Here is a 14,074-nt window from a genome sequence, read left to right as displayed (position 1 = left end):
CAGTCCATGCTGGATTGATTGGTAGGCTATAAATTGCCAGGTTTCTTTGCGCGATTTATGCATCCAGCTTCTACCAAACACGACTACCTGCATGGCTGCATCTGCATGCATGTGCAGGCAGTACCACCCCTACTCATCCATCTGGTAGGTAGCAGTTAACAGAAGGGATTTATCCCATTTTTTTTTCCAGGTAGATAAACACGTTTCTGAATGCTAAAGAAGCTTGAACTCGAATTATTCTGACAGTGAAGTTTTGTCCTGAAACAGCCTAAGGAATGTTCCTACTTTCTTCAGTTATTATTGGTTAATTACTGCATGCAACTTCACCCAAATCTGCAGGGCCCTGCGTTTATACTTCATGATGTACTATGATTCCTTTGGGTAAAGCTAACCGCACAGATCCAAACGTAGTGTCACACCATTAAGCTTTAATGGTGCGAGTGAAGAAAAGGGTTTCAGGCTAAGGTAGCTTCTCCTTAACGTGGAAGCCATCGTGCAAGAATCTGGCTTTGAGTTGTCTGTCGTCTGCACTGCCCTAACGAACCGCACTATACCAGTACAGTTAGTCCTTTTTCTCTTGTTAACCACTGCCAGAAAACCTGATAGCGATCATGCATGTGGAGCAAGGAGGACCCAATTTGTAAGTAGGAGTAGCAAGCATGAGTCAAACGAAGCAATCGATTAGGATGATGCCTGTGGATTCCGTGAAGTGTAACTAGCTGGCAACGAAGAGCTTGGGCAGCAGCATTCCGCGTAGCTGACGCTATTTTGCGTACCGGATGCAACTAATGGGAGAGATGACAATAATAGTAGAACACTGCAAACTGAAGCAACCCCAACATTTTTAGTACAAACCGACCACGCTACGGTGCATTCCGGAGGACACGGTTGGCTTGTTCTGAAGTGTGATATAGCGAAATTTATAGGAGTACTTAAGTTTTTATTAGTCATCAGGAGTGTGCTGGAAGCAGGGCACATCCAGCCATTTCTTCCAGACCGTCAGTTTCACATCCCAATCGTTAAATGTTCAGGTAATAAAGTCGCAAAATTCACAAGCTCGAAACAGCAGACGTGATTCCGAGGGACCTCTGTCCTGAAACATCCATTGTCCCATCATTTACTTTAGCAATAATCGCATGCTGATGTAGTACTACTCCAGGGCCCAGATTTGCATGGGGACAACTGACAAGGTGAGAACAGAGAAGAAAGTTCCAAGCTACAGAAGAAGAAAAGAAAACAAATTAGAGTCGTTCTCATCATCTCAAATGCCAGCTCAGCCCAACATGCACCCTGCCTGCGGTTTTCCTGTAACATAACATGTGTTCTGCTTAACTGCTTGTTGCTACTGCAGTGCCAGTTCAAATGCTCAATTACCCTCCGGTTAGTATTTACAGCAGAATGCAGATGAAGACCAAAAGCCTTGAGCATTTTTACAGTCCAAAAATCAAAGTTGTTTCTTTGCAATGCCTTTCTATCGCCTCCACTCAATCATGCTCGCCCCCAAAAGGGCACCACCCCAATTGGCACCATGCATCTCGCTCCCCCACTTCACCCCCCACATGTCGTCTCTCGCTCTCACGCCTATAAAACCACCTCGAGTCCCACCACCTCATCACCATCCTTAACCGAGAAGCATAGCTCGCTTCCACGCAAGATTAAAAGCTGCCCTCTTGCTCCTGCAGACTGCAGTTCTGCAAGATCAGCGCCTGAAGCAAGAAGCGAAGAATCAAACGAGAGCCTAGCAGCGTAGCAGATCGATCGATCGATATTATGGAGGCGCGAGGAAGCAGAGGAATGCGGCTGTGGCTCCTGTCCGCGGCGGTGATGGCCATGGCGATGGCGACGAGGTCGCAGGCGCAGCTGCAGGTCGGGTACTACGACACGCTGTGCCCGGCGGCGGAGATCATCGTGCAGGAGGAGGTCAGCAAGGCGGTGTCCGGGAACCCCGGCATGGCCGCCGGCCTCGTCCGTCTCCACTTCCACGACTGCTTCGTCAGGGTCAGTACAGTAACTAATAGTAACTTATTACACCACCAAATTCGGTTCCTCCATTAATGAGACCACGTATACTAGCTTGTTGGGAATGTGAAGCTAATTAAGCTAGAGATAGATGCCTTTGCAAAGTTGCAACTGCATATATGCGGCGGCTGCACATACAAGTGTTTTTTTGAGTGATCCAATGGTTGCAACGTGATGTCACTGTGGGGATGTGCTTCGCTTGCAAATGGAGCCTCTGCATCTCTTTTGCCGCGCACCCTGCTCTGCTTCGTCCGTTTCTCGCGTATGTAGTACTCTACTTAATTTTACTGCGAGGATGATAAGCCGATCGAGGTAGGGGAATAATGCACGCACGGTAGATTGCTGCACCGTGTCTGCACCTGCACGGAACGATGGGATACTCTGGAACCATGACAGCTAGAAATCGCTCGTTCATGTTTGCCATCTGGCATCCCCTGTTTTATCCTAGCATCCAAAACATTAGTACAGTGCTACAGTCAATCAATCAAGCACGTAGTACCTGTGTTACCTAATTTACTGCATTCGTTTTGACATGTGGTGCACGTAATAGCGAGACACCTGAATTCCTTGTGGATGCAGGGGTGCGACGCGTCGGTGCTGCTGGACTCGACGCAGGGGAACAGGGCGGAGAAGGACGCGCCCCCGAACACGAGCCTCCGCGGCTTCGAGGTCATCGACAGCGCCAAGTCCCGCCTCGAGACGGCCTGCTTCGGCGTCGTCTCCTGCGCCGACGTCCTCGCCTTCGCCGCCCGGGACGCCCTCGCGCTGGTACGTACGTTTTCTTCTGCTCCATTGAATTACCAGCTGCTTCCTCCGGCGCATCACTGCTAGTGCTACTTGCCCGTGCGGGTACAAGTCGGGGGGGATCACAACGCGCACGGCGCACGGTTGATTCGTCGGTGGATTGGGTGATTTGCGAGTGATAGATAGATAGATCGAGCCTGGAATATAAAACCGGTCGGGCCCTACACGGATTGCCCCAACTTTCGTTCTATCTTTCTCCAAAAGCTGACGCTGAAAGTAGTTGTACTCCGACTGGCAGTAGGAACTTACTCTGTTCTTCTCCTTTCCGATCGATGCTGCCGGCCCGACCCGGCGTAGAATGGGAGGTGATTCATTGCCGATGCTTTTCTGGAAGCAACGCACCACGGCGGCATCACGCACGATATGTGCCGATGCCGCGATGCGACTGCAGGAGAAGCAGAGGCCGCTCTTTTTCTTTTGTTTTGGTTGGTTCACGTATAATGAGCCCGTTGTTTGCACGGACCCACCGGTCGGTGTCCGTATCAGCGTCACATGGCCGTGTCGCCCTCACACAGGTTAAGGAAAAGAGAGCCTTTGCTTTCCAAAATCGATCATCTTTTGGGGATGCGCCAAAAGAATGGAGATTAAGTAATCCAATCTGATCGTGGGATCATGGCACTTGGCACACTAATAAAGTTCACTTTAACCCTCTGGGGGTGATGAACAGTTATTTTAGGAGGCTGGTGTGATGGGCCAACTCCAATCATTCCTAATCTAGCTTTGCTCCGATCTCCATGCAAACAAATCGTAAACTGTATCGCCATGCAATTCAGTGTAGAAGGAAGTTGAGACATCGATCGGAGCAAAATTATGGAGTACTAGTACTAGTACGTTCGTATGATTATATTGATTCAGTTGGACTAAATTTGATTATTACTGACGCCACAACGGTAAAGTAGGAGCATTACGACATGATATATACGGTCAGCAGGTTTAGAACCATTTTTTGTGTTACATGTGTTTTTTAAATGAACATTACTGATCATACGACCGTTGCAGTTTCATATTGTTCAAGTTGACATATTCTGAACAAGTAGTCAAAGATTCCTCACTAGCGGTAAGTCAATGGAGTATACAGTATATACCACCACGTCAATAATTCACAACCGACCAAATGCATGTATTTTCCAAATAGACACTAGCATATTTATCAATTTATGAACTCCAAATGGTGCTCTGCTAAGACCGTTATACTGAAACTTCAGCTGGAGCTGGAAACAACACATAGATGATGCTTATGCGTGTGCATAACCTTTCACATCATCACATGATGAAAAAGACATATACCTGCAAAAAGCAACGCTAGTGAGTAGTGACGGCTCCAGCCCTCTCCGGTATCAATCAGGATTACATTAGGGGATAACCAAAGAGGAAATTAAATACCGAAAGCTACGAGGAGGGGTTTAATTCTGGGGGCAGGATGAGCAAGTGGGACGGATGGTTTACGTGGATTCGTCTCACGCCCATGTGGCCGGCACGCCCATCGGTCCACAACACCACATGCCATGGATCGATCGGTTTAGTTTGTCCCCATTCCCTCCCGTTGTGCGGCCCATGCGTCCCCCCGCCGCTTCACCACCAACCCAATCAACCATGTGCCGCGTCTAACTAACTCGAGAACACAAACCACTGTACGGTTTCCATCCCTAATCTACATGTTTCCGTGTATCACATGGATATAGGTACACCGCTGATGCACGAGCCAAGATGACAGCAGCTAAAATTATACTTTTAGTACAGTTTTTGAGAAACAGAGTAACAATTGGCGTGCGTGTGTACGTGCAGGTGGGAGGGAACGCGTACCAGGTGCCGGGGGGGAGGAGAGACGGCAACGTGTCGGTGGCGCAGGAGACGAACGGGAACCTGCCGCCGCCGTCGGCGAACGTGGCGCAGCTGAACCAGATGTTCGGCGCCAAGGGGCTCACCCAGGCGGAAATGGTGGCACTGTCGGGCGCGCACACCATCGGCGTGTCGCACTGCAGCTCCTTCAGCAACCGCCTCTACTCGTCGGGCCCCAACGCCGGGCAGGACCCCAGCATGGACCCCAGCTACGTCGCCGCGCTGACGACGCAGTGCCCGCAGCAGCAGGGGCAGCCCGCGGCGGGGATGGTGCCCATGGACGCCGTCACGCCCAACGCCTTTGACACCAACTACTACGCCGCCATTGTCGCTAACCGGGGATTGCTCAGCTCCGACCAGGCGCTCCTCGCCGACCAGACCACCGCCGCGCAGGTCGTCGGCTACACCAACAACCCGGACTCGTTCCAGACCGACTTCGCCGCCGCCATGGTCAAGATGGGCTCCATCGGCGTGCTCACCGGCAACGCCGGCACCATCAGGACAAACTGCAGGGTGGCCAGCTGATCGATCGACCTAAGCATGATGTATAGCTCGTGGCAGGCTTGTGTGAGTTGGGATTGTGATGAGATTAAATTGAAAATTGTACGTACGACGACGTAGCTAGCTAGATAGAGTGTTGTAAACTTATTTGTTTGATCATTCATTTGGTCTCTCTGTATTACGTGCTAGCTAGCTCAATTAGCTTGCTCGTGCGTCCCTTCTCCCCTCTTCCCGTAGATTATTTTACTCTGCACTCTGTACTTCTCTGTGACATTATAGTGACAATATAGTTTTATTGTTCCATCTTTTAACCTCTGCATGTACATGCTGCGAATAGAAAGCCAGAATGAGAAACCTATTTAAGCTCCAACCTTTAAATTTAGCTTCATGAGTTGGGTCTAAAATGGAGTTATGGAGCAGGTTAAACCCGACTCCATCTCTCTAATTCATCCTATGAGAGCACTTTACTCATCTCCGTTCTCATTTCAGATGGAATTGAAACTGTTTGGTTAGGCTATCTAGGAGATTTGGAGCTGGAGCTGTGACCTTAAGGGTCTGTTTGGCACAGCTCCAAACTCCAGCTCCACCTTAGCTTAGCCAAACAGTTTTCGCTTCACCAAAAATGGAGCAGAGATAGGTGGAGCTCTCTCACAAAATGAACTAGAGAGGTGGAGCTAGATTTAGGCAGCTTCACAAAACTCCACTACAGACCCAACTCCTGAAGCTAAATTTAGAAGTTTGAGCTCTGTTTGAGCTCTACTGAACAGGCCCTAACTATCCACTGGCTAGTGGCAACCGCAGGGAGACATACGGGCATACATACGGCCTTGAGGCTTCAACCACGGGCCAATAGTGCTCGCTCGTGGATTCTTCTGTTAGTGTGGGCCTTTGGCGCGACATCTGTGGGCTTTGATTGTTACAGCCTGAGAAGGCCTCTACTATGTGGCCCATAACAACGTGGCAAAATCTGGGCTTACGTTGAGCCCGAGCCTGCATGTCACATGGGCTACACACTGACGTGGGCTATGATTGTGGCGCTGGGCTGCAAAAATCCCCTTCCTTTTCAGCAGCCGACGCACGCAGAGATCGATCTCGTGAGCAGCGCCAGCGCATGAAGAGCAAGAAGACATCTCCCAAAGAAAAGATCATCGAACGAAGAGGAACTCAAGCAGGCAGAGGCAGGCGCAGAGAATCGAAGCAGCGGCAGCAGCAGGCCGGCTCGTCGGCCAGTCGGGCGGCAGCGTCAGCAGCAGCAGCATGCATGCGCCACGAGTTAAAAGGGGAATCTCCCACACCCACTACTCCTCACTCCCTGCCTGCCTGCAGCGTGCTGCGCTGCATATATGGCGAGAACGAAAAGCGCGTGTACTGGTCCAGGCTCCCCAAGAGCTAGCATATGCTGCTACTACTACCACTGCATTGCTGTGGCTACTGTTGCAGCGTGTCGCAGACTAGCAGTAGCACAGTGCCCCGCCATAATGCCCCGTGCCGATCTCCGTGACGCGTGCGCGCCCGTGCCGATGCCGATCTGCAATGTGTAGATAAAGATTTGTCGATTCGTCGTCGTCCTGAGATCAGGTAACAATGTAACATGCATGCTGCCGAGTACTACAAATATCTCTCGCAAGTCGCAATACAATTCTCATGCAGCTGGCCGGTGAAATGTCGCGTCGGCCGCCATCGTTGCAGACGTCCTAACTCCGTCCGCACAGGTATGGTACGGTGTACTGTACGAGAGATACGTAACCCACAGGCGTACAGTGCCCCGCCCGCGGCTGCTTATTTTCGTGGCACAGTAGTATAGTTGGCTAGTCGCTACTGGAGTACTACACATTTCGCATGAGTGATCCAGAGATTTTTCAGAATAAATTTATTGTAAGGACGTTGTTGAAAGCTTAAGTCTAACAGTTGTGCTGGTGACACCACCAGATATTACCAAAAAAGAATAATTATTATATTGAGTTTTGATGGAATTTAAAGGCATGCATGCATAGTCGTCGAAGATTCTATATGCGCATGCCGGCCGTTTCTTTGCATCCTGATATCTCCTGTGTAGTTGTCAAAAAAGCAAAAGATAAATAGCTGCATGATGTGAACGGTATACAGTACTGTTCAGGCCAGGAAACATCTCCACACAAGGAACACGCGCGATGACTGTAAGAGCAAGTTTAATAGCATAGCCAACTACTACCTCCAAATTATCTATAGTTAATCTAATAACTAATTCGTACAATAGTTAACTATAAATATATACTACATCATTAATAATTGGTCCCACTTGTCATACACACATAACGTTTTAAAGTCCGTGCTGCTGTTGGCTATAAATTTGTAGCCCGTTTCTCTTCTCTCTCCTCTCTTATCTCCCCACATAAACTTATAGCCGACTTATAGTCTATTATTGTACTTGGTCTAAATATATGCCCACCTGCTAGCTACAACCAGAAATTCAATGAAACCATACTATTAACTTTTGGACTTGAACGAGCAAAAGTATACCGGTATATAGTAGCTGTCGAAATCCATCGACCGAACTGTACGTGTGTACATATTGGCCTCTACGACAAGTCGTGATCCAGACATTTTCATGCATGGCTGAAAATGTATGGCTATAAACGATTGCGTTTCTCTCTTCTCCACCATACAAGCACCAATCATACACATGCATATATAACTTGTTGAATCGATCACATCTGATCGAGATAAGCGAGTGGGGAGAGATGGTCAGATGGACTTCGATTCTATTGTATAGAGAGTATCGAACAGATTAGATATATAGCTGCTGGGATGTTGATGACACGGAGACATCTCCCCCCTGCAGGAGATCCAGCTTATTTGCTAGCTCTCCCTCTGTTGACGCCAGTGGCCTGAGCTGATCAGCTGAAAGCTGCGTGTGTGGAAGCCATGCGTGCTGGAATTCCAACACCTACATCTGCAACAGTGTGCATGCGTGCTGCATATATGCTACTGAATTTTTTTCGTTTTCCTTTCACACGCTGCAGTTCGAGTCGCCATCGCTTCTTTTTGACCGGGCCTAACTCCATATCATCCATGCGTGCATAATAATGGAGGACTATAGTTTTTCCACTGGAATCATCTGGACCAATGTATTCAGGGTTCGCGATGATCCTTTTTCAGTTCGGACATGCGCTAACGGACAGTAAGCTGCATCATCATATGCATGCATGGTCGATCTACTAATCTGGCGATAAAGTGATTACATTCGATTCCGTGTTCTGGATGTTGCTAAGAGCAAGACTAATAATACAGCCGACTTGTTAGGTATAAGGTTCTTTGTAGCCTTCTTTCAGCTCACCCATGTAATTTAGTTAGCTCTTTGCAATTAATATATAACCCACTTGTCTCTCTCACACAGTTTCTTGGTTCTTGTGTCCAAACCGACTGTAAGTTTACAGCCCACTTCTTCTCTCTCTCATCTCTTTTTTCTTCCACCTTAGCATTTAGTCAGTTTACAGCCTACTATTATACTTGCTCTCAGAGGTTTCAAATTAATTTGGCTTGCGTGTCATCTGAGAACTTCGAGTGGTCGTTCATGGCTCATGTGGCGGCAGAAAACGGAGGGTTTCGCTGTCCTACACTAGTAGGGGTAGCTGGAACCTAAGCTTCCATATCCTGATCGATCCATCGGCTTCTCTGTGCTATCTTTTCTGGCCATTTGGTCCTATCTTTTCGATGGGACGTCGCTGTAAAGGAAGTCTCGGATCTGGTTCGAAGTTTAGTACAGTAACCAGCTTCAGGCAGGCATGGGGATTGGGGAGGGCTAGTAGATGTATGGCAGCCATCCCATCCAGGTGACGTGTCTGCAACTGCATCTAGGAGTAGGCCTCATCTTCTTTAGGCCCTGCGCTGCATGCATTTCGTGTCATTATATTTATGACCGCACACCATGCCACAAAAGGTGCCAGTAGGAGACTACTCTAGCTAAGGGTAGGTACTATAATCCAACTATAAACATATTTTAAAAAGATAAAAGATGAGAGAGAATAGCAGCGGGCTACAGATTTGTAGCACAGTTGTAGCACGGACTACAAGACACAGTGTAAGAATGACATGTGAGACCAGGTATTAATAGTGTAGTATATGTTTATGTGAGATCATTTTGTGTCCAATTTGTATCGTATTCATTGACGTGTTCTACATTTGTATGCCTCAATTGGTTGCGAAGCAGATGCAAGGATGCATCAAATCACTACAGTGCATGGGGAGATTGGGGACAAGGAGCGATGGGGAATGGATGGGCCAGAGAGCATTGCGTCGAGACTAGGAGGAGGACGCAGCGGTGAGGTGGATGGAGGCGTCGCTGCCAACCAAGGGTTCGATGTGAGTTCCTCCTTTCCCCTCCGCTTTGTCCTCTGGTCATGCTCTGCAAGACGGATAATGGTGCAGTACGTGATGACAGTGAGCAACGTGGTGGTCCCGGTGCGGTGACGAGCTGGTTGAGCTGATGCATCGAGCTGGCATTTTTCATTTTTTTTTATTCATTGACTATATATAGATGCTGGTTCTTAACTAATAACCGGCACCTACAACCTTTATAGGTGCCGATTTTGGAACTGGCACCTATACGGTTGAGAATAGGTGCCCCCAATTGGTTCTGGATAGGAATCTGACACCTATAGCCAATTCGCATCAATAGGGCGTCCTGAGTGATTTTACAATATTTTCATACAGATCATCAATTCGATTGTCGTTGGGATCGAACAATTAATTTCTTATGTTCAAAAAATGTCCAGACGCATTGTCAAACGCTGGGAGTCTAGGACCAATGGCACGAGCTACGTGGACTTGGTGGTGCCAACATGCCGAGCTGCCAAGCACCGTGCGTGAGGCTATGTCACTAGCGTCGTCAAGCTGCCAGGGACACCCATTTTGCAAATAAATGAACATGTACGAACACCTCTTTCGCCCTTGGGATGGGAAGTAGTGCACAAGCTAGCACTACTACAAAATACCTCATAGGTACCGGTTCATAGATGGCGGTTTATTTAAAAGTACGGGTGACAGGGCACAAGAACAGCTGTGGAATGACAGGGTGCAGGAGCTAGCCAGCAGTCGGTCACATGAGGGCGGGTCCTACTAACATACACCAGAGCAGCTCATGCATGCGCTACTTGATCAGCCACAGAGCATCCAACCGCGCTTCATGTACACGACTGGTCGCGCGGGACACGAATCACGAGCGAAACCCACATTTTTAAGCACGGATAAAACAACAATAATGAATGAGCTAAACCAATGATTTCTCCTTGCATGAATCCCATGATGGTGTCTCACTTCTCATCCAGCAATCAAAGGATCAGGAGATATATATAGTCATCGATCTCTATCTACAATAACTCGCTGTTCAACAATCTGCAGCCATCATTCATGCGTGCATGCAATGCAAGTACTGAGGAGCGACCACTACTCGATCAGTACTCACTATTGCGTTCAAGGGATGGATGCACTCATGGACACGATGGCTTGGTAAGCATGAACAGTAGCGTATGGTACCACAACAGTTAAAGCCTGGCTAGTATTAGTACGGGCCAACTACTAGTCAACTACTGGAACTAACCGGGATAGAGGAGAGTAATATGCAAGAGGAGAGTACTTACTTCCCCAGTCTCAATTTAACTGCAACCATACGTTTTCGTATCCAATTTTAATCGTTCGTCTTATTTAAAAATTTTTTATAATTAATATTTTTGTTGTCATGAGATGATAAAACATGAATGGTACTTTATGCATGATTTATTTTTTTATTTATTTTAAAATAATTTTTAAATAAGACGGACGATTAAAGTTGAATACGGAGAAGATCGCAGAATTTTGTATTGAGATTGAGAGTAACCCAAAATGCAGAGAATACTCTTGCTTGCATTGGGAGCTGAGCTCGAGAAAGATTAGCTCTCACTGAATTGTGGTCCTAGTCTCTGCGTAGCATTTGCAGTTGGCGTGAGACGATGACAAAGATGCCATTTCGTCTCCGCCCATTGGCCTGCAGCTGCAGCGCGCCCAGTTTTGTCTCCAGCACGGACCTCGTGTACTCACCTCTCCTTTCTTGCTTTCACTGAAGTGTGGGCCCGATGTGTTCTTGGACCCACCTAGCAGCGACTCAGTGGTTCTCTGCTAGTATTATCATTCCACCCAAGAAAACTTAATGGCGTCACCGGTGAGCAGGGGATGGAGAGACTGTCACTCCTGCCGCTGCCAACACATGCCTGCCGAATGGGACCCATATCGGACGTCCTTAGAACATCGCTGCGGCCCGCGGGGCCATCGTATTTACATTTCCGTCGTCCTTATTATATTGTCTATTTATTTTTATCTGCGATATTTTGTTGTGATTCGGATAAAATGTTACATTCGTATATAATAGTACGTTTTTTTACATAACTTTCTAGTAATATGACATGTGAATAAATTTCATGCTACGTGTGCTTTTGGCAACCATTCGTAGTGAGAATTGATGAACTCATTATCATAGGAGATCTTATAGTTCGTAGAGCTAGCTAACGATCACGTGACGATAGAAACGCGGCTAAGGAATATCACAAGTTCCTAGTCCGCTAATGGTGGCTGGAATCAAATGCAAAGGTTTACTTTTCTTTTGTTACCGAAACTTACTCTTACTCATGCATTAAGCATTAAGGTGAGATACGCCTGCTACTGCATCGTTAGAGCCAAGAGGATGTTTGGTTTCATCTATAAAGTCTCGTGTTCAATTATTAACATGCTCACACCTCCTTTATTATTAGAATGTCATCCTCGGTTGTTCAATATTGTTTTTTTTTTTCTAAAAAAACGCATGCATGTAACCACAACTTCTCTGGTTAGAAAACTAATAATTTTAGAGCACAAACTATATATAATAAGTTTTTATATATTCGTCGTTTGTTTTTTATTTTTTGAGAAATCGGTGTTCAAAACGATTTATATGAAAGAGAAGAGGTTTTTACGTAGAAGGGAGAGGGAGAGTGATGAAAAGAGAATGACTCTCTCTTTAAGCAGTGGAGACAATTTGATGCATATATCAACTTATGTACGTAGTTACCCAAAAAAAAAAAAAATCTTATGTAGGTATTTGAGGATATGCATAGTTTTCTCCCGAAGAATCTACTTGTAGACTATGCCTTCCGATTAAATAAATATAAGTTGCTTAAGCTCCTAAAACTCTTTCATAAATGTAGTTTGTTTTCAACTCCTATACACATTTTTTTAATACTTTCTCCTCCATTTGCCCTTGCAAATGAAAATAAGAAAATCTGGCCTATTCCTTCACAAATATAAATGATCCAGCTTGTCATATGTACGTACTCCATAAATGAAGGGATAGCATGCATGATCATTTGCACAAGTGTATAAAATGTTTTATATTTAAATTCAGAAGGACATTCGGACCTAATTAGAAAAAAAAAGTAGAATCAGAGAAAGTATGCGATATGTGTGATACGTATGGAACCCTCCTATGAGTCACCAGGGTCATGCAAATTAAGCAACATCTTTCCAGCTGTGTTTCTTGACTGTCCGTCCCATTTTAAGTGCAATCATGAGTTTCCACGCCCAACTTTAATCATCTGTTTTCTTTAAACTTTTTATAAATAGTATTTTTATTGCTATGAGATTATAAAATTTAAATAAGACGGATGATTAAAGTTAGACACGAAAACTCATAGCTACACTTACAATAAAATGGAGGGGTACTACTCAGCTCACTGTTCAGACCCGCACCACTACAGCGCACCAGTACATGTACACATAGCTACAGTGTTTTTATGTGCAGTTATCAAGGAGGACGCATCACTACAGTGCCCGTAACAGCATCCTTTTTCTCTACTTGATCAGTTAAGTCATTGTATGCCAACTATATATGTATATAAAATAATTGATCCAGCTAGAGGCCGTGCCAAACTGTGAACTTGAGAAGGCCACGATATATTTGCGATCAACCTGATGATTAATTAATTTCTTCTTCATGCAGCAGCTTTGTTTGACCCATATACATTGATTGGAACCTTATCTTAGGCGTATTCCACACATATATATACACGTTTTCTGCGTATATATCTCTAGCTAGAAAAAGTGATGCCAATTAGCACGTTTGGATTCTCATCAGGGGGTTTGTTGATACATCGTCCTGAACGTACTAATCGACAGTATAGCCTAACTGCCTAAGTGTAACACACACAGCTGTACTTTTTACTTATTGGCCATGACAGTGAAATACATCTGGAATGTTCAAATTGTTCACTCAGTTTAATAGTACTTCATGCATCTTGTTAAAGAATATTCCCTCTGTTGTATAGAAAAACAAAGACGCAATAGAGCTATCTAGTGTGTCGTATTTTTTACTAGATTTCTTTCCATAAAAACCTTTTTTATGGAGGGAGTATATTCGTTGGGACATAAAAACATGTTAATTAGAACAATTCATTTCTGTCGTCTTTTAATTAGTTAGAGTGGCTCGACGGACCGTCTTACAGATGGATTTTAGTCGCACGCATGAATGTTTCCCAGATGACATAAGGGAGATTTTTGCCTAGTATTTTTTTTCACTTGTTGACCTATCAGCATCTATAATATTGTTTAGTTTCTAGTTCTGCCATGCATAAATATGCTTATATCCCACCAAGTTTTGCGTCTCAAGCCCAATTATTACGACTTGTCGTAATAGGCAAATTAAATAGGCGATCGTACTAGTGCACCATCAACATTGAGATCGAGCTAGAAGGGCGAATGCACAGTACAAACAAAAGCTTTTAAGACGTTTTGTTAGATTGAAAGCTTGATTTTTCGTACATACAGTATGTTAGATGGATTTTCATATTCAATTCCTAACTAATGGTCCCTCTATCTTTGCACGAAAATCGAGTCTCTGTTGGATGATTAATCCGATGGGGGACCAATC

The 14,074-nt window shown here is 45.7% G+C and overlaps 1 protein-coding gene across 1 annotated transcript; it reads left to right on the top strand.

Annotated features, from left to right (window-relative positions):
* Positions 1-1,601: 1,601 nt before the first annotated feature.
* On the top strand, positions 1,602-5,474 carry LOC127767628 (peroxidase 5-like). Its single transcript, XM_052293025.1, has 3 exons — positions 1,602-1,998; positions 2,599-2,787; positions 4,609-5,474. The coding sequence occupies exons 1-3, from the start codon at positions 1,771-1,773 to the stop codon at positions 5,185-5,187; spliced, it is 996 nt and encodes a 331-aa protein (XP_052148985.1). The 5' UTR covers positions 1,602-1,770; the 3' UTR covers positions 5,188-5,474.
* The last annotated feature ends 8,600 nt before the right edge of the window (positions 5,475-14,074 follow it).

This window comes from Oryza glaberrima, chromosome 3 (genome assembly GCF_000147395.1).
Source record: "Oryza glaberrima chromosome 3, OglaRS2, whole genome shotgun sequence".
In the NCBI taxonomy this organism is placed as follows: Eukaryota; Viridiplantae; Streptophyta; class Magnoliopsida; order Poales; family Poaceae; genus Oryza; species Oryza glaberrima.
Note: the sequence above shows the minus strand (reverse complement) of the source record. Positions and strands in the feature narration are given on the sequence as shown.